Source organism: Scardinius erythrophthalmus, assembly GCF_964197995.2.
Source record: "Scardinius erythrophthalmus genome assembly, chromosome: 2".
NCBI lineage: Eukaryota > Metazoa > Chordata > Actinopteri > Cypriniformes > Leuciscidae > Scardinius > Scardinius erythrophthalmus.
Window position 1 is genome coordinate 15,943,999 of NC_138222.1, and position 21,710 is coordinate 15,965,708.

General features: G+C 38.0%; 1 protein-coding gene across 7 annotated transcripts in view; it reads right to left on the bottom strand.

The window, feature by feature from the left end:
• The window catches only part of LOC308680156 (receptor-type tyrosine-protein phosphatase delta), a 190,196-nt gene that overhangs the window by 147,760 nt on the left and 20,726 nt on the right, over positions 1-21,710 (bottom strand). For all 7 annotated transcript variants that reach the window (XM_081348112.1, XM_081348113.1, XM_081348109.1 and 4 more), the window contains exon 2: positions 6,968-7,119. In XM_081348112.1, coding sequence (XP_081204238.1) covers positions 6,968-7,058 — 91 coding nt within the window. In that variant the 5' untranslated portion in view covers positions 7,059-7,119. The remainder of the gene's footprint in view (positions 1-6,967; positions 7,120-21,710) is intronic.

The following is a 21,710-nucleotide window of genomic DNA, read 5'->3' on the forward strand; positions in this document are numbered from 1 at the left end:
CACCAGTCCGTTACAAATCACGCACCTCTGTCAATGAATGCTGTTTCAACAGCAATCCCAAGCACACTCGAAAAGAATGCTTTTCTAGCGCACACAACCAGGGCGGCTGAGTCCCCGCTGCACGGCGGCCCGCCCCCAGATTCCATTCAACCCCTAGCTACACGGGCCGAGGCCTGGCAGGCCATCCCCGAGGTATTAGACTGGGAAATGAAAACTATAAGCGAGGCTACTCACTCCAGTTTGCTCGCAGACCCCTGGATCTAAGACACCTGAACAAGGCCCTTATGAAACGGCCATTCAAAATGCTTACAACCAAACAAATCCTTGTGCAAATCCGCCCGGGGGATTGGTTTTTCTCAGTGGATCTGAAAGATGCTTACTTTCATATCCAAATTGCCCACCACCACTGGCCATTCTTGAGATTCGCCTTTGAGGGGCATGCTTATCAATATACTGCCCTACCATTCGGTCGGTCCCTAGCTCCCTGCACTTTTACAAGGTGCATGGATGCTGCGCTTGTCCCCCTGAGACAACGAGGAATGCCCATCCTGAACTACCTCGACGATTGGCTCGTCCTAGCCCAATCAGAGGAAGAACTGATAATGCATAGATCCTGGCTCCTCAGCCATCTAGAATGCCTAGGTCTCAGGATTAATATCACAAAGAGCGCGCTGTCCCCCAGCCAGCATACAGCTTTTCTGGGAACAGTTATTGACTCGAGACAGATGAAAGCACGGCTCTCACCAGACCGCGCCCTCACTATTCAACAGCTAGTAGCATTCGGCCGGTCTCTGGCACCTCGTAAAAATACGAAGTGCATGGACGCAGCTCTTTCCCCCTGAGACAGCGGGGAATGCACTTTCTGAATTACCTCGGCGTTTGGCTCCCAATCGGAGGCAGAATTACTGACCCACAGATCCTGGCTTCTCAGCCATTTGCAATGCCTTGGGCTCAGGATACATTTTTCCAAGACTATACTGTCTCCCAGCCAAAGTGTAACCTTCCTGGGAACAGTTATCAACTCGGTTCGACTCGGTTCGTGGCTCACGCCAGACCGCGCGCTCTCCATTCAACAGCTTGCGGCTTCATTCAGGGCGGGCTGACTTGCGCATCAAAGTGACCCATGGCTGTATCTGAGCCCTGGCTCCTTGGAAAGTAGCCAACTGGTACCAATTGGGCATGAACATGGGGAGTGGTCTCGAGGAGGAAGGTGATTTCAAAAGATGCTTAGGTTGGGGAGCCCTGTTCAAGGGCAGGCCCGTTTCTGGTCTCTGGTCGAGCCTGGAAAGGTGCTTGCATATCAACTGCCTTTAAATGAGAGCGTTTTTTTTTCTGGCCTTAAAAGCCTTCCTCCCAAACCTGGCGGGACACCACGTCTTGGTCTGGACGGAAAATATGTAAGTGGTATCCTATATAAATCGCCAGGGCGGTCTCAGTTCGAACAACCTGCACACCAAGCCCAAACTTCTCCTCTTAGGGGCACACGCCAACCTGCGCTCGCTGAGAGTGGCGCATGTGCCAGGCGTTCTGAACCAGGGTGTGGATATGCTATCCAGAGACAACGTTCCCTCTGGGAATGGTCTCTTCACCCCCTGATGGTTCAGCTGATATGGAGTGTTTTCAGCGAGGCAGAGGTCGACCTCTTCGCCTCAGAAGGCAACTCTCAATGCCCTGTCTTCTTTTCCAAAGACAGGGACGCGCTGGCCCACAACTGGCCCAGCCGCCCTCTTTTTTTGCATTCCCTCCGGTCTCGATGCTCCCTCAGGTCTTCGAACGGATCATGAAAAGCAAGAGTGCTGTCCTTCTTGTAGACCCTCTCTGGAAGACCCAGGTCTGGTTCCCCGAGTTGGCGCAGCTGCTGGAATCAGCTCCTTGGCCTATACCGTTGAGGAGGGACCTCCTCATGCAGGCGAACGGGACGATCTGGCATCCCCGTCCCAACTAGTGAGCCTTCCACGTATGGCCCCTCAACGGGTACCTTTGAAAAGGTCTTAAAAAGGTCTTAAGTTTTGGATGGCACACTGGAGGCCTCTCTGCTGACTACATATGATTACTGAAATGTGTATTAGTTTAGATATTAGTTAATAATTAATGCAAAAAATATGAAAAAAGGGAAAAAAAGTGTCCCCTGTGTGGTTGTGTTTTTCATAACCACAATAATAATAATAAAAACAATACTTGAACATTTATACTATTCTAAAGTTTATGTGGAACTCATTGCCATTTTGACAACTTCCTTGATTTTATTTCAATTGATTCACATACATTTGTTAATCATAAACAAAACATCCTCTGCTAACCTGAACCTGACAAATTTTTTTTTATTTTTTTTTCATGTTGTTATAAAAAATATATATATAAAATTAGACCATCTTCATAAAAACTTGTGTACATACATGAACACACACACACACACACACACACACACAGTCCATACATATCTTTGGTTATTTGTTGTTGTTTGAAGTAGTGGCAGTACTTCGAATTCAGAAGTTTGTCCCCACTTTCACAAGCTACAAAATGAGCAAAAGTTTCACTAGCCAAGATGTTCTGGAAATCCAGTTGGAGAATGACAGTGATGGAGAACGTGACATCGGAAACAGAGAACCACACTGAAACTGCTATAGATCAAACATTTTGATGGCAACACTTTATTTTAAGGTGCCATAGTTACACGTTAAATGTATCTACTATAGTAAATGATGCATAATTGCAAGTAACTAACACTAAACCAAACCCTAACCCCAAACGTAACCCTATAGTAAGTACATGCAGTTAATATTACTCTGTGCTCAAACTCAAAATTGATAATTATTTTTTTAAAGGATTTTGGAGTGTTTATTATAAATGATTTATCCGTGCACATCATTATTTTGTAAAATTCATGTGCCTCATAATCTTTAATCAAAATAGCTTCCTCCCTTATGCAGCGACTTCTCTTCTCTGATGACGGGCCTGTCACTCACATGAGATCCACCAATAGCAAACCACAGCCATCCCATCAATTCCCCATGATCAAAATCAAGTTCTGCCCTACAATTATTCTTGGTCCAAAAGACATTTCACTCACATATACATCACAATAGGGAGGAAAACACGATCACAACTTCCATTTAAATTTTTGGGGGACTTTAAACCAAGGGGAGCCCAAGGCATTGCAAATGGCTGAGAAGCCAGGATCTGTGGGCCACTTTAAATGTAAGGGAAACCTTTTTAATTTGCGTAAAAAAATAGATGTTTATATTTGGCATCTTTTTGGACTGTTTGACTTGCTTAATGATTTATTATCAACTGTTAAGTGATAATTTGGTAAATTCAGACTTTTTAGCCTTAATTAATCTTGATGATTCAGTTTGACGGCACAACAGTGGGACAATTTAACTGGTTAATAATTTCAGTCAGTTGTTTTAAAATGCTTCTGTTTATGAATGTGTCTATCTGAACACAGAGTTTGCATGTTTTTATTAAACAAAGCGGTAATACTTTAGAATTATGTTCCATCATTAATTAATAACTAGACAGGAACATATGAGTAATGCAATGTTAACATTCTAACTACTACTAACTAACAAGAAACTCCGATTAACAAATTAGTAAGTAATAGCGCTTAGTCAAATGTGGTGGTTCACTATTAGTTAATCAATAACTGCTATTTTTTTCACACCTCCCAGAGAAATACTAAGAACTACTATATAGTTCTATACTATATAGTATGGTATTATATTCATAATTAATGTGAATAATGCATAATGTTAGGGGTGTAACAATATATCGTGTCACAATATATCGCAATAAAAAAAATGCAACAATATGTATCGTGGATAGTGACAATATGTATTGTGTATAGTTAGTGTTAGTCAGAACTTCATGAAACTACTATATAATGTTGAATATAATGTATAGTGATGCAATGGGGGAATAGGTGTGGGTCCTGATAATGCCAAATGTCTGATGTTACCAGTAAAAAGTGGCCAACATTTTAAATACAAGCAGGCTATTCGTCTAAAATTATTCTGTATTTTCAGCTTCAGAATCATGAATATTTTTTGTCCTGTGCATCAGCACCAAGTCCAAGCCTATTAATTTACACCCACAATGTAATATTAAATTTAGCATTTTAATCAACATTTTTTGTTAACCTTGTACATGTCTTGAAGTATTGCAATAGTATCGTATCGTGGGTTGAAGATCATGGTAACCCATTAGTAATGACTGGAGTATTACCATTTTAAAATTAAATTACCACTTTTAAAATGAATTAGTTACTATAGTGTTAATATTGCATAACTCATTTGTTCCTGTGAAGTTATTCATTAATGACAAAACAGTATTTCAAATTGTTACAGACAAAGCTTCCCATCTATTTCCGCAGCAGACAGAAACTCAACATCCTCCACTGCAGCCTACATAGACAGTCCCTCACTGAACTGAAACCTCGAACCTCAATTTTTTCACCGAGCTCACTGCATTGCATTTTGAGATTGCCTTCTCTATGAGGGATACATGCAATGCTGTTTTAGTAGTTTGCTGTCATTTGAAGAATCATCATAATTTATTGTCGCCTTCTTTGTCTACGTACTGTAGGTCGATCACTTGCTTTGGGAAGCTCTAAACTTTCTTTCTCTCTCTCTCTGTGTGATGGTTCCTGATTATTCCTGTCATTTTCCCATCCGCTTCAGAACGGCGCAGCACTAATTAAAGCCTGAAGCTGCAAACGAGCTGACAAGATTTTACTACCACAGCAAAACTCACAGACAAACTAAAATTAAACACCATCCCACATGTGAACACATACACATCCTGAACACATATAGACTCCTGCTTATGATCACAGATCACACACTGAACACTTGATGGGCGGCTCTTCATTTAAATGAAATTACTATACAAGCAAATTAGACGCAAAGATGTCAATTTGATAGTGCCTGCACAAAATGATAATTCCAACCTGCCTGGCAGTCATATGCAAATACTGATCTAACGATCATCTTTATAACACGAAACAAATTAAACCTCAAAAATCACAACAGATGCACAATGACCAGATAAAAGAACATGCCACAGGACAAATAATGTGATAAATCACATTTATTTGTGTGTAAAGTCTTCTCTGACTCTGAAGTAAAAGGCCATGTAAGTGTACTTAAAGCACACTTTCAATACAATGTTTCTTAATACATTTAAGTTCACTTTTAAAACATGCGCTTTGTAATATGCATGTAACATGTAACAAAAAAATATATAATTTGTTGGTAACACTTTTTTTTTTACAGTGTCCTTGTTACATTTAATTTAGTTACTGTAGTCATTACTATAAACTAACCCTAAACTAAACCAAACCAAACTGAACCCAATTACACTGTAACACGAGCACCTTAAAATAAAGTATAACCATATTTTACAAAGTTTTAGGCCTACTTTAAAGTACATTTTAAAGGTACACTATGTAACTATTTTGTTTTAAAACAAAATGTAAATAATGAGTGAATACATCATCAGTCTTCTTCCAAAATTTGTTTTTGTCTTAATGTCCTTGCAAACGGAGTCCAAAATTCTCGTCTGAAATTTTTGCACGTTAAAAAGTGTCTGGATTCCGTTTTCTTTTTTAATGGTTAAATTAAAAAATGAATGAAAATTATACAATTACAGCATTTTGTAACAAATGTAGCAAAAAATCACATTTGTATAGCCCTATGAAATAGCCTACATTTTATGTTTTCTCAAATTCCATTTTATTTTTACCAAATTCTGTGTTTTCCCATTTTATTTTTCTGGATTCCATTTTAATGGTTTAATTAAATTGTAATAAATAGGCCTAAAAGCATGTCTAATTAATTGAATTCATGAAAACAACTTAATGTATGTTTTTTTTTTTTTTTTTTTTTTTTTTTACAATAACTTAAGGCTATATCTCTGCATCACTTAAAGGTGGTATCAGTGATTTCAGGCCCAAAAATATTTTTATCACATTCATCTAATCTTTCCTAACGATCCGCTAGCTGCCCGCCCCATAGGCATGCCGTCAAAAAAACGCGCCTCTGTAGGCAGCCTAGGCTCTGAGATCTGCACACAAAAACAAATGGTTTAGCCAAACACTCAAAACCAAAACAAATAGTGTTCCAACCAATCACCGACAGGGGGAGGGTGTTGTGAGGTTTTGAGCCAGCTTTTTCTTCAGCTCTGACTTCGCGTGCACGGCTGTTAGATGAATGTGATAAAATATTTTTGGGCCTGAAATCACTGATACCACCTTTAAGGCCGCAAGGCTATATCTCTGCAACACTTTAGCGTATTCAGACCAAACTTGGTACATGTCATCACAAGCATAACCCAAATACTGGTCAGGATATATGAAAAATAGCTTCTTTTTTTTTTGCTTAAAACTTCTGAATGGTTTGCCCAAAAATCACAAAACTGGTCTCTTATAATTCTGTGCAGCATACTTAGTCGAACGATACTACATTTTTCCATATTGGCCATTTAGTTATTAAAAGCTTTGTGTTTGGCCAAACCATTCTGGAATAACGCATCAACAACTTTGATGACATGATACCAAGCTGATTTTGAGGCTTTAACTCTACAATGCTTTGGCATATTGACATCAGACTTTGTATGTGTCATTGTCTCCACACATTGACGACACAGCATCGATTTGGTAATAGTACCACCAATTGGTCAAATGCCATAAGCAATTAAATCATATTACATGTAATCGAATAATGATTTATGATCAAGACTTGGGTTTGACAACTGCCAGACATCAGGGCACATTCAGGAGGCCGAGGGCCCTGCGTCACAATCAGCAGTGTTAGATTCAAACTATCAAACAAACACATCTCACTCTATGTGGTCTGAACTTTTATGGTGCCGCTGGTTTGAAGTCTTCTGTGATGTTTGAGTCAAACAGTAAAGAGAAAGAGGGCAAAGAAGATAATAGTATAAATAGGCAGTTAAAGGTGAGACTTACACTCGCCGTTGGTGAGCAGGACGGAGGCGGTGAGCAGCAGGAGACAGTGTCGGACGGAGGGTAACGCTACAAGGGAGCTTGGCACAGGCATGATGTTACAACTCACCCGCTGAGTGTGCCAGCTCACAACGCTCCTGCAACGCTCTCACAACCTACAGACAGAGAAATGCACAAGAAATTAATAAATCAAAAGATGATTTCATGACTCTGAAATAAACCAAATGAAATTTTTTTTATATTTTAAGGCAAAACACTACAAGCAAAACCATTGTTTTTTGTTTTGTTTTTTATTTCCATGCACTGGTCTGTCTTGAGTTATAATTTGCTTTCATAACGTCCTCTTTCAGACTAGTGGGGAAAAAAACATTCAAAACATCTGTTTGCATCTGTAGATTTTAATTTCAATACAATTATTTTAAGGCTATTTTCTCAAAATTAGTTTTATCTCCAATGCAGTAGTACTTACACCAAACTTTACAGTTTTATTCCCATCTGTATTATAAAAGGTTTTTAAATTTTATTTTTTTATTTTTTACAGAGGGGTTTATCAATATAACATTCAGCATGATTTCTATAACATTATTCCTAAAAACATGGTGACAAAAATATGTGTTTCTGTTGGTTGACAGTATTTCTTAGAGTGTGCTCACACTTGTAGTTCGGTTTGTTTGGTCTGAACCAAATATTATATATATATATATATATATATATATATATATATATATATATATATATATATATATATATATATATATATATATATATATATATATATATAGTGTCCTGGTCTGCTTAGCATTCAGATTAGCATTTTAACACCGAATCTGAAGGCATAGGGATATGTTTAGCCTACAACCTGAATGGTTGGCTTATATGACATATTGCCTATTTTGAGACGGAACTTACCGAACATCCAAAACAACACTGTGTTCTGAGCTAAATGCGCTCATTGTATGTGTGTAGCCTGCATATGATGGTATTTTGACCAGCTAAGAACTCGTGAAGAGCTTATAAAATGTGTAGAGTCAAAACAGTGGCAGGAATCCCTCCGTCACACACACAAACGAAAAACTGCTGCGGGGAGATGTGGTTCTGATCCCTGTACCAAACTTTTATGAGCAAGAAAAAACAGGTATGCTTGAGCATTCTGTCGTTTTTAGGGTCTCATCTTCCCGTTTTTGATTCGTTTACATGGCTTTCTTATAACATTCGAACCGCACCAGAGTTCATTTGGAAGCGGAATGAGACCCATCTTTTCAGCGGTCTCGGTCTGCTTGTTTGATGCGCACCAGTGTTCAGATGACATGTTCAATAACACTTTTTCAAATGAAACACACTAACTGAGCCATCGCACCAGGGTTCGTTTTATTCGAACCAAACATGCCAAGTGTGAACACAGTCTTATTTATGGAGTGATAAAAAGAGATATCCAAAATCCCCTCTGTAAAAACATTTAACTCTAATATGTTAACAAAATGAAACAAGAATTTTTAACCTGGCTTTATCCAGTGTTCATATTTACTGTACGTTCTGAAAATGTAAGCAAATAAGTGCATATTTAATTAGATAGCCTAATGCTAGTTTTGCATTTCAGAAAACTTGTAAAACAAAACATTTGTCTTGATGTACTTGTGATTAATCAACTGGGGAAAGTATCTCTTAGTAACAAATTTGACCCTATTCGCCTACGGTGATTTGCTTTAACAAGCTTTTGCCTTGGAAATCAGATTGCAGAGCTCAATGTTAAACACACACATGCAGACACACTGTTGGTGAAGCTCACCACAAACTCACCATTCAAATGAGTGAGTTTACAAGCTTCAAACAACTAAAGTCTCTTTACACATTTAACAACTAGGCTAGATGATGTCCTTAATTGTTTGTAATAATCACTTTGTCATTGAAGAGATGTAAATGCAAATGTAATCCAAAGTAAAACACACTCATTTATATAAATGATTTATACACAGAGTTGCCATTCAGCAGTAAAACCTCCATCTCTACGGTACAAACACAGACGACGCAGACTTCTGTTCCCACCGTACGCGCTCACACACGGAAGTCAGAGTTGGCATGCACTCGCCGCCTGCTGACCAATGTCACACGCACTGCCACGCTTGCTATTTCCGTTCACGATACCATCACTGGCTCTGGCTGTTACTTTATGAGCTCATTTCGACTCCGAGCGCAAGTATTCATGAATGCAAGATGACAGTCTGTGTAATATTTGTGTGATTAATTAATAGTTCAGATATCAGCTGCTCCTGTCTTGTGTATTGTGGCACTTTTATCCCAAGCTTTTGTTGGGAGAGTGAGACAGACAGTGAGACAGACACATCCATTATGTGTGTTTTGTATCTGTTCCTGATGAGCCGATTCTTTGTTGAATACGAATTTCCATCACACTCACACACAGAGCAAACACTCTCTCTAGAAATCTGACAGATAAGTAATACCGTACGTCGCCCACGTTGGCAGGCGATTTGTAAATAAACGAGAAAATGGCTGTGTTTTTTTCTTTTTTTTCCTCTTCTTGTTACTCATCTGTCTGACATTGATCCAGAGAGAGAGAGAGAGAGAGAGAGAGAGAGACAGACTCAATTGAAAATCACATCAATTCATTCACATGAGGGAACGTCTTTAGTGAATGGCTCTGGATCTCCTGATAGACAGAATGAACTTCAGGGTTCTTCACGCCGTTCTTCTGCCATGAATGGCGTTATTGTTCCTTATTAACATGCACGCAAATAATGCATTTAACAATCAAAACATGCTGCTATGGTTTTTTTTACCAAGATAATACCAACACTGGGATGAATATTACAGTTCTGTTTCCAATATGTTGTAGCAAAAATATTTATTATAGAGTATGCATTTAGTAAATTTAGCAAAATCAGATATTCCTGTGAACTGCCCATAGTAAACAACTGAATAAAGACATTGAACATCTGTAATAACCCCTAAAAGCCCAGAATAAACCTGATAAGACAATGCAGTGTTATCAAAACAATCTGACACACTGTTTAACAGAAATGTGTCATAATGAATGCTCAGCAGCAATTCTGAACACATGGAGGACATTAGAAACATGGTTGTGTCTCAAAAATGTGTCTTCCTCAGTGAGACCTCCTGACAACATCTAAAACAGCACCCAGAGGTCAGCATATAGCCACCAAAGTCCGCCTCATCTTATAATAGAGAGTGTGTGTGTGTGTGTGTGTGTGTGTGTGTGTGTGTAGGTGTGTGTGTGTGTGTGTGTGTGTGTGTGTGTGTGTGTGTGTGTGTGTGTGTGTAAAATTAGTAGATTTTGAGCTAGATTTTGATATTTTTTTATAAAAAAAAATATTTATTTATTTATTTATTTTACAACAATAGAATAGAAAAACTACAAAAGACAAAAAAAGAGAGAGAAAAGGGGGGGGGGGGGGTTACATGCTGCCAGTTACTCAATCTACAGTTTACAAATAAAAACTAAAAATACAGAAATGTACCTAAAATATAAAGTAAAATAAAGGAAATAATACATTTAAGTGCAAAATGAATGTAATGTATATTAAATGCAATTAGTTGAACTTTAGAGTGTTTTGACCCACTTAAGTAGGACTTAAGTACATCTTTAGGGGTGGTGATGGCGCAGTGGATAAGACACATGCCTTTGGTGTGAGAGACCTGGGTTCGAATCCACTGTGAGACACCAATGTGTCCTTGAGCAAGACACTTAACCCCTAGTTGCTCCTGAGGCGTGCGACCTCTGACGTGTATAGCAATTGTAAGTCGCTTTGGATAAAAGCGTCAGCTAAATGAATAAATGTAAATGTAAATGTAAATCTTTATATGTAATTTCATAATTACTTCTATTGCATTTGAAAACTTTAAATGTTTTATCGAATAACACACTACAGTTAAGATTATAATCAAGAACTTTACATGTACTTTAGTATGTTAGACAACATAAGTTGTAAAAAACTCGGAGTAATTTCAAATTTCAAAAGTGACATCGGAGTAATTTCATTTATGAAAACAAAGACGCAATACCAAAACATTCAGCGCTGGATCATAAATCTAAACCTACGCAATCGCATGCACATGACTGGTCGTACTGGACGTGTCATGATATTGTGTAATCCCGTTGCCACAGGCGCTACGTACCGTGACCTTTACTCAGTCTCTAGCCATGAGCGCTTCATCAAATGTATCTCCGTCCCTTCGGACACGTTCTGCTCTGGAAACACTTCTTCCCACACTGCTGTTGAGTTTCAAGTAAAGCTCATAGTGCTCATGCTACACTCAAAGGCCATCCGTAATTAAAATGCCAAGTGTTTGCTATTATCTAAATGCTAATTATGTGTGATAAAGTCGTGGCTAAATGACATTACAGAGAACAGCAGGCGTTTCTGTGGATTATTTGAAACAGCACTTTAGCGCAAGAATAACCGCTGCTGTAAGGATGACAATGTTAGCGGCGCTAAACCTGTTATCTGCAGGAGAAAAGGAGAATAATGGATGCTGTGGTTAAAGAGCTAGACTAGTAACTCAAAGGTCAACATCAAACCTAGTCTCTCGTATAGTCCAGTTAACTTAGAATTACACAAATCAAATAACGATGTTAATTTGGTGCAATCTAATTGGAACAAAACGTGTCAACAAACAAAACAAATTGGAAAATTGAAAAAAAAAAAAAAAAATGTCTCTGAATTAAAACATTGGCAACAAAAAAGTTGCTATTTAGTACCTTTAAAATGTGTGACTCGTGCAGGCAAAATGAGACAAAATGCACACAGGCTACTTACAAGTTGCAGGCAAAACAAGTGAAAAATATAAATTTTGGTTGAAATTGAGGTTTTCACAAAAATGTGTTCATTAAGCCCTCGTCTAGCGATCCCACTGCTCCAAATAGTAATTAAACATCTAAAATTATCTTTATTTTTATGTTTTCAGAGAATACCTCCTTCCTTAATCTTTCCTTTGTTTTAATAATCCATGAAAAATGTCTTTTTTCTCTGCTGGCTTCTCGACGAATGGTGCTTCCCCTCAGCACAAGTTTGGTATTGTTGCTTGGTATTGTTGTCAAGTTTAGTAACCGCAGCATTCCAACGTTGTGAATATTCGTATTGAATTCTTGATGGCATGAGTCTGAACCAATGAAATTAAATGCTTATGTAAACAAAACGATACTCGCACTGACTGGCACATCCAAAGTACTCTCAGACAGCGTGCGATCCCGATATAGCCTACACATTAGGGATGTCCCGATACCACTTTTTGCAGAACGAGTCCGATACCGATACTTTGATTTTTGGTACTCGCCGATACCGATACCGTAACCGATACCTGAATTTTCACTGCATTTGTCATTTTTAAATGTATTAGTAGATAAACCAAAAGAATATAAATCATATTAGTTGGCTTAATTTGTTCATCAAATTCAAATGTTTAAATGTTTGTCAAAACCAGTGAAATATCAATTATTTAATCCAATCTTGATACTACAACAAAAACTACCATCCTAATTAATGTGAATTTAAAACAAGTAAGCAGTCAGTGACAAAATAAAAACAAACAATCGAATTACAAATAGGACAAATAAATACAATAGAACAAAGAAAGGCTACAAATGAAATAAACAGTGTTTTTAGAGTTTTTCGGGTAGATCTAACAGGTACAGAAATTTGAATAAAGTAATCAAATGTGAAAAAAGCATATTCATTACTGTATAAATTATATATAGATAGATATTTTTGTAAAGTTGAAAAGGGTAGCCTATTTAGTCAAGAGCAGTGAGTAATTTTTTTGTCCTTTGTGTGATTAACATTAAAACACAGAAGCAGGATTATTAAACTGCTGCCCCTTTAAGACCGAACGCACGGACCGCATTTGAACATGGCTACGTTCATCTGAGATATAACCGACTTTGTTTACTATAGGATACTCGCCAAGACGGACGTTATTACATAATTTTGTGTGAATTCGTCCGTACAAGCGCAAGACGTGAAAGACAATTTAATTCAGTATTCGCGCGCTGAGATGCTGGTTTGCGGGGCGCGCGCTTTGGATGTTTGCGTTCATGGAACTTCTTGACCTGCACACGTCCTGTAATAATGTAGGGAACCACTCGTTATACTTAAATCAGGTAACAGTTCATGTTTTACTTTACTTAGGCTACATATACGATTTAGTTTTCATCCAAATAACATGTGCTGAGTGAACGATCAGCAATCAAGAGCATTCAACAGAAGTGCGCTTGCTCGCTCTCTCTCTCGTCAGTTAACGTTAATAATAAGCTGCATGCCTCGTTTTATTTTCTTTGCCATTGACATCTGACTGAACAAACTTCCCACTGATGTCTGTTTAAAGGGATGTGCTCGACCAGCTCGCGCGTCTGTGCCGTTGCGCACTTAGTCCACTGCGCGTTTTTCTCTTATCAGCTCGCGCACCACAGCTATGTTACTATAGAGCTGGTAAGTCCCGCCCCTTCCGCTAATCCCCCTGGACCTCTAGGTTGAAAAATGGTCAATGCAAGTGAATGGGAGAAAATAATTATTTCCTGGTCCCGTTTGAATTTTGCCATGAATGTGAACATAGTTGTTTGTGAATTTTTTATAGAACTTTTCGTGTAAAGAATGCTACAATTTAGCGGGTAGAAGTTTGATACGGTTAGACTTTGTGTGAGAGCACTTTGTGGACTACAACTCTTCGCTGCTTTCGACGCATTTGAAACGTCACCACCACTCGCACACGGACACTAGCTCACGGATCCCGCTAAACATGGCTGTGTCTTTGGTGCACTTCACCGCCTTCTTTCAGGGAGAGGACAAAATCGTTGAGGTTGGTGAAAATCAGGGGTAAGTCAACTTTATGGGGTGACGTCACATAGGCGACATGTAGTCTTTCTCGTTATGTCTTTTCCACAACTGCTAGCCGAAGAATCATACCATATACTGTCAAACTCGTAACATGAAAAGTTATATAAAAAAATTCACAGACAACATATATTCACATTCATGGCACAATTCAAACGGGACCAGAAAATAATTATTTTCTCCCATTCACTTGCATTGACGATTTTTCAACCTAGAGGTCCACTTGGGGTTTTACGGATGGGCGGGACTTACCAGCTCTGTACACACGCACCTTGTACGAACCCTGTGAAAAGAGCCCAAACCGCTGACATTATACTTTCCTATGCCTCAGTTCACCTCCACAAAGCACTGGCGGCGGCCAGTTTCGTTTAGCAAAATGTACGTGGTATCGGTGCGTGGTATCGGCGAATTTTTATGAGTACGAGTATATGAGGACAGTATCGGCCCGATCCCCGATGCCAGTATCGGTATCGGGACATCCCTATTACACATATATAGTATTTCAAAATATCTTTTTCCCTATTGTGACGTATATCTGAGTAAAGGGCTTCTGAAATGAGAAAAACTGTAGGCGGGGCTTGATTTCATCCTGGAGGACTTGATTGGATCGTTAAGAGATGGGCGTTGCAAACAAAATGAAGGCAGAATTGAGACAGGCCTTGTCATAAATGGCACCCTAAGCACTCATGGTCTTCCTACGAGTCTGCACTTTCGTGACATAACGCCACTTTGACTGTCGGGAAGAAGTCTGCTGTGGAGCTCGCATCAGTGCGGGCTCGGTAAAAGTGTGCATCGAGGGCGCATTTCGACCGCAAAGGGGGTGTTCGCGCCCTTCTGAAACCTAAAATGACAAATTGGACACACTGTGGTCTCATGGACTTAACGGACACACGCACACGGCAGCCACTGTAAGTCCACAAGACTGAAAGTTCATATGAATTGTGCCAGACCACAATAGCCCTGCCCTCGCGCCACAGCACATGACGGGAAGAGAAGAGAAGTCGTTTCGAGGGGGGAGGGAAGGTTAATGTTTTTGATTAAAGATTATGAAGGCAAATTAATTAAAAAAATAATGAAGTGCACAGATAAATCATTTATACTAAACACTAGCCTGACGTCGTCATACTCAGATTCAAGTCAGAATATGATAGATAGATAGATAGATAGATAGATAGATAGATAGATAGATAGATAGATAGATAGATAGATAGATAGATAACACAGCACTGGCCACAACGGACTGATAGAAAAGATACAGCATCTCATTACAGACTTGGAAGGATTTTAGCTTCCTGAGAAAAAAAGAGTCTGCTCTGACCTTTCCTGTATGCTGCATTTACATGTACTGACCAGTCCAGTTTATGGTTAAGGTGGACTCCCAGATATTTGTACGTCTGGACCACCTCAATGTCCTCCCCCTCAATTACCACAGGTAAATGATGTGACTTACGCCTCCCAAAGTCCACTATCATCTCCTTGGTTTTTGATGTATTAAGAATGAGACCATTGCACCTGCTCCAGGTCGCAAACTCTGAGATGACCCTCCTGTACTCCTCCTCATCTCTTCCCCTCACACAAGCCTCCACCACTGTATCATCAGAATATTTTTGTATGTGGCATGATGATGTTCTAGAACAAAGAAAGGCTACAAATGAAATAAACAGTGTTTTTAGAGTTTTTCTCTAAAGAACTCTAAAAACTCAGAGCATGAGTCTGATTCTGCTCCATTGGGCTGTGATTAAGGAGTGTGTTTCAACCGAACCAGGAAAGAAAATGCATCTGCACTCAATTGGATAGACCTACAACCAATCAGTGCAATGGAGTAAGTGACGTATGTTCTTCATTCATCTTTCCGATCGACAAATGCCTTGATCGTGGTTCTCTGTCAATATCTTCTATAACAGTCTTCTTTTTTCTATTTCTTTGTCTTCAGGATCTATTAATTTGCGTACGTGTGAACGTGAATATCATGAAGAAACACTGCCAAGCATTTCAGGAAGCGTGTACGTCTGGTGCGTGAGTGAGGAGTATGCATGTTTAGTTTTCGAGGGAGCTGTATGCGCATTTTGTGAGGATTTCTCAATGGAAAGCTCCGTTCGTATCGTATTTACAGATGTGGGAATTGCGTTTGGGTGGAATTCCTTCAACTCGAAGAGGCTGGATGTGCTGGGTAGGATGCATTCGCAAAACTATATACAAAGACAGGTTAGGGGCTTCGTCTTTTCTGTTCTCTCCTGAGGGATAGTAGTTTGCATTTACATTTCAGTTTAAAATCAAACTGAATCAAGGAATCTGCATCAGTACACAGCTCTATAGATCATGATGTACAATTGATAAAGTCTTTAAAAATTCATGACCTTTCTGATTTTCAGACTGAGGCAGAGACAAGCTCTCCTGTCACTTCTCATATCCATCACATTAAAGCTCAAAGTTCCGACTCTGAGTGAGGGGTGAGCCTGAAATAGAGCCCAAAACACTCTTAAAAATGAAAAAAAAAAGTTAAGAGCTTCTATAATATGCATCTTCATTTCTACTACAGTGATATTTTAAAGGACTTTGTCAAAAAACAAAAACAAATAGAATATTCACATTTATCCTGCTGAAAAGTTCGCGGTCAGTTGATAGTCTTTTCCACTCACCAAGGCTTTTATTTGATCATAAATACACAAAAAAAAAGTAATAAAAGAAAATATATATTTTTAATATATTTAGCCTATTAATGTTTGAACCATGCATATAATGCATGTATTGGTATGGAGTGTATATAATGTATTGGTATGGAGTGTATTCTCTGAAGTGCTGTCAGGGTCTTTTGTATTTATTTTAACTTTGTGTATTTTTTATTTTATTTTTTTAATTAGTGCTGCACGATTAATCATTTTGCAATCGCGATGTCAAGCCTATGCGATTATATGACGCAAAATGCTGCGATTTTATGAAATAAATGCATGTGTGGACATGACAACCCATTCTCTTTGAGAGCTGTTTGTCCATTTTCTACACTGCTAATAAAAAGAAGACCAGTCAGTTTCAGTTTAGGCAGTGGCGCGTATGGTCGCATCGTGACTTTTTCCGGTGTGCAGCACTGAGAACAGGTGAAGATGATGCCGAGCAGACGGACACTGAACTGGTGGCCAGAAAAAGATTCTACCTCTGTTATATGGCGATATTTTGGCTATAAGATAACCGACACAGAGCAGAGAGAGCAGGGCTACCAACTCTCACTCATTCAGTGTGAGACTCACGCAATTGACACTTTTCACACGCTCTCACACCACACATCCATTTTCTCACGCACAGAAAAATCGCGAAGCAAACAGGAGGACACTGACACCGACAGACTAGACAGAGCAGGTTACTTTTGGTAGGAACAAATTCTCAGCTCTCAGATTCTGTCAATTTTATTACGAAATTCAAACAATAGCAATTTGGGGATTGTAAATGTGACATGACAGATCGTGGTCATGAACCGAACATCTCTCTTTACTAGTTAATAGTAAATAAACATAAATGAACAATAGGTGTTTTGAAAGATAAAGTATAACTTACCGAAATGTTTATGCCTCATACATAATATCGATCAATCAGTGTTTTTTTCAACTGTGGAAAGAGGTCAATAAAACAGCTGGAGAACAATATGTCACTAAACGTTATATTTACCTCAGGAAAGCCATTTGATAGCACGTTAGTTGGTTAGTTACTATGTGCACTATATTAAATTTTATTATATTTTAACTTATCAAAATATTGTGACGTTGTTATTATAGCCTAGTAAAAAACACATTATATTTAATTTGAGTTGTTAATTTTAACCTTTAATAATAATACCAACTGGCAAGGTCTCTGTATGTTTACAGCATTAGGTGAGATATTTTTTTTTTCTTCTTGAGAAAAATTAACATGTATCTATTGTTAGGCTACCTAATATTTATCCAAATTAATCGATATTGAATCAAGATTGGAATCAAATCACAAGATTTGAATTGAAATCGTGAAATTTGTGTCAAGCTATAATAAAAACAGTAGCCGACAAGTCATTGTACCATGTAAACATTGTAACATGTTGTCACTAAACTTAACAAAATTCTGTTTAGTTACCAAATGTTTTGACAAACACAATACACTTACACCAAAAATGATCCACAGACTGAGTTTATACAAAGCATATATGTTACATCCTGTTTAAATGTCCCTGCTTGTCTGGACAGAATGTTCATACAGTAATATATTATTTTCATGAGCATACAAATGTTCTTATTTATTGTTCTATTTATTTTATACTATTGTACTTTTGAGACATTACAAGTTTGCAGTAATGCAAAGATGTCATTAATTAATTTTGTAAAAAATAGTATTTTAATTTTGAAAACAGTTTGCATTTAGTTGTTGTTGCTGGTTTGAGTTGAGAAATACACATTTCAGCATTATCACTAATCTGTGCATTTTCCTTGAGAACCAAGCAAGTTTACTCATGAAACCATTTGTTTTTTATATCACAATCGCATATCGCAATCGCAATATTGACCTCAATAATCGCAATATGACATTTTCCCCAAATCGTGCAGCCCTATTTTTAATGCATTTAATTTTGTGTATTTATTCATTCATTCACTTTTCATTATTAAAATTGTAAGTAATGTTATGTAACAGGGTCATTCCGTGTCAACTCATCCAGAGTTCGAGACTAGCCAAAATTTAGATTTTGATCATTTTTGTCTGGTGAAAGAAATACATAAATTAAGAAGAAAGCCAATATATTAAATGTCATGGATGTATATTTACGTGATGTATAATGTATAATCTGTTGACTTTAACAATCTTTGTTGCATTAGCCTATATGCCAACAGTGACAGTTAAAAAATGGGGAAAAGCACCTTTTTGCCCCCAAGTTTGTAAGCCTATAAACTCAAAAAGTATTGAAGATATATTAATATTCTTTGTTATATTTTGGTTTTTAATAAACATTTATTTTGGTATCTTCATTTTAAAGACCCCATAGTTCAATCCCAGAGATATGGAGATCTTAATGAGGCTCCATGAGTAAATTGGTTAATTGTACACATTTTCGGTAGTCAAAAACCAAATGTGGGAGACTTTGTATACGTTTTTTTTTTAAAGAGGAATATCAAACAAATAATGATGAAACTAGAAATGCATCTTTTTTTTATATATAATAAAAAATGAGTGTCATAATTATTCTTTTTCTGAAGTTTAGGCTTATAGGCTGAAACGATTCATCGAGTTACTCGATTAACTCGATTACAAAAATTCCTCGAGGCAAAAACTCTGCCTTTGAAGCCTCGTTAAATTCCTATGACGCGCACTATACGCGCAGGGATCTGTTTCACACGGACCGTTGTTCAATGTTCAGGAAGCACACCATAGCGCGTGATACATTTTGAATTTAGTTGGCGCGATGGCGGAGAGTAAAGATGTCAATAAACGGCAGAGAATGTCTAAAGTTTGGGATCGCTTCCTTTCAGCGTCGCTGAAACAAGGTAACGATTCTGTCCCCCGCATTTTTTTGTTTTGTTTGTTTGACCCAGCGCCAATATTTCCGCCCGTGCCTAAGCCTATACATTGATGTTCGCTGATTTTAATCCCATACTGTATTTGTAGAGATGTCGTGATGCGGTTTGACTAGATATGATGTTTAGCTTTGATGTTTTTAAGTAGTACTAAACGTATTCACGTTCAATTACAAGAGACTATAGCCTAAAAAAAAGAACCCCTTCTCTCTCACACACACACCCTCGTCTTGGCCAGTCAGACCAATTGCGGCAATGCATCACATTAGGCTTAAACTTTTATGTAGCCACGCAACAATAATTTCAGCATGCATTCACATACACCGGGACGTGATGGAGGAACAAATATTGTATTGCAGTCTTTGCGAGACCTTGTTTGTCACGTCTGACAAATAGTTATAGACAACAACAAAAATGAAACAAACAAAATGCTGTTCTTTTTCTATTTAACAAAATGCATATTTGCAATAATACATTCCACTTTTCAAAGCTACACTTATTTTTTTTTTATAAATTGTATACATTGTGTCAGGGGCGTAGCAGCCATTCTAAAAGTGGGGGGGACAAAAGCTGTATGTGACCATAGGATGTGACCCAAAGGTGATGTTCATAACAGGGTTTTTCCTTGCTAAAAATGAGGCAGAGGTGGTAAAATCCTAATAATGAAAATGTGTATTTTTTGTAGATTATCATATTCCCACATTACTTTTGTGGGTGTAACTTGGTACCTCTAGGGGGGTCCGGGGGCATGCCCCCCCCGGAAGAAAATTTTGTACATTTTAAAGATAAATTCATTAATCCGGTGCACTTTGAGTCACCCGAATCCACTGTTACAAATAAATAATCCACCTGTCATCCGCCCAAAATATGATATTCTTTGATTTAGTTATCTGCATCTGATCATCACATTACAATTATTCAAATTCTCAGTGTTAAGCATGATAATATGGTAACATATCACACTGAAGAAGGCTGATTTAAAATGAACATTTATTTAAAATAAAAGTTCTTTTTTTGGCAAAATTACATTTCCTTAATTAGTAGCATAAACAGAGGCTTTACTCCATTCAAACTTAAATTGTCAATGTTTCATTACATCACTGTTTGAAAACACTCATTTTTTGTACCTTTATGAAGGGCATTTTCCCCCTAGTTTTATACAACATACATTTTATTAAATATATCAATAAAACCTAAATCAATGTATTTACAAAGTAACATTATTTTGGTCACCCGACGTCGCAACCGAAATTTAACCAAATATCAACGTCGTATGACGTTGCGTACCTGATGGGAATAATCGGTTACGTCTCATTTATAAAATGTAGGCATTAGGCAGCAGATGCTTTTTATCCAAAGCGACAAGTAGGAGAGCATTTAACACACACTCGGCACAATCCGGCGCGACGTGACGAGGTCCACGGGTTCTATGTTGTCGTAAACGTCTTACTTATAGACGATCTCATAGACGGTCTTACTGCGTTACAGTTGGTTAAATCAACAAGGAAACTTTACGCGTGATTCATGTCATCGCGACATACATACTTACAGTGCGTGTTTGAAAAAAGGATGTAATGTCCTCTGCTTTTTTCTGGGTTTCATTTTACCCCAGACGGCCAAACAGCAAAGTGACTAAACAGCGAACGAAAATTCGCAAGAAAGCAACAAGAGATTTGAAGCTCATGGCAGACACGCCCAAGAGATGATTCGCGCTGTGATTGGCTGAATGTTAGTTCACTCAAGTCTAAGTAACAAATCAGAGAACACGGTCGGAAATATTGGCGCTGGGTCAAAAAAAATGCGGGGGACAGAATCACCTGTTTCTAAAAGTGAGGGGGACGTGTCCCCCCCGTCCCCCCCGGTTGCTACGCCCCTGCATTGTGTACCTGTTTGGCTTGATATTTTATATTCATTTCATTTATTTTTGTTCTCCGGTGGGTAATTTGCAGAAGGCGCAATCCTTTTTTTGTAATGTCGTATTAAGACAAAACTAAGGCCAAATGGCTTTTACTATTTAAGTTTGTATTCATAGTTTTACATTTTATACATGTTTTACAGTAAGTTGACTTAACTGTATTGTTATATAATTGTTGGCACTGGCACTTATAAACACTAAATGGGTAAAAATTGCAATAAATAGGCTTAGTTTTGGAGCCAAATGTTGGAGTTGGAATAAATACCTCTGTTTTTTTTTTTTTTTTTTTTTTTTTTGAGAAATAAAAGCCAAATGCTTGATCATTTTACAGCCACATCATTTTCGTTATGCATTATTTGTTTTGGTTGTTTAAAAACACACAATGTTTTTTTTTTAATCCGATTACTCGATTAATCGATTGATTAAGTGCTAGATTAATC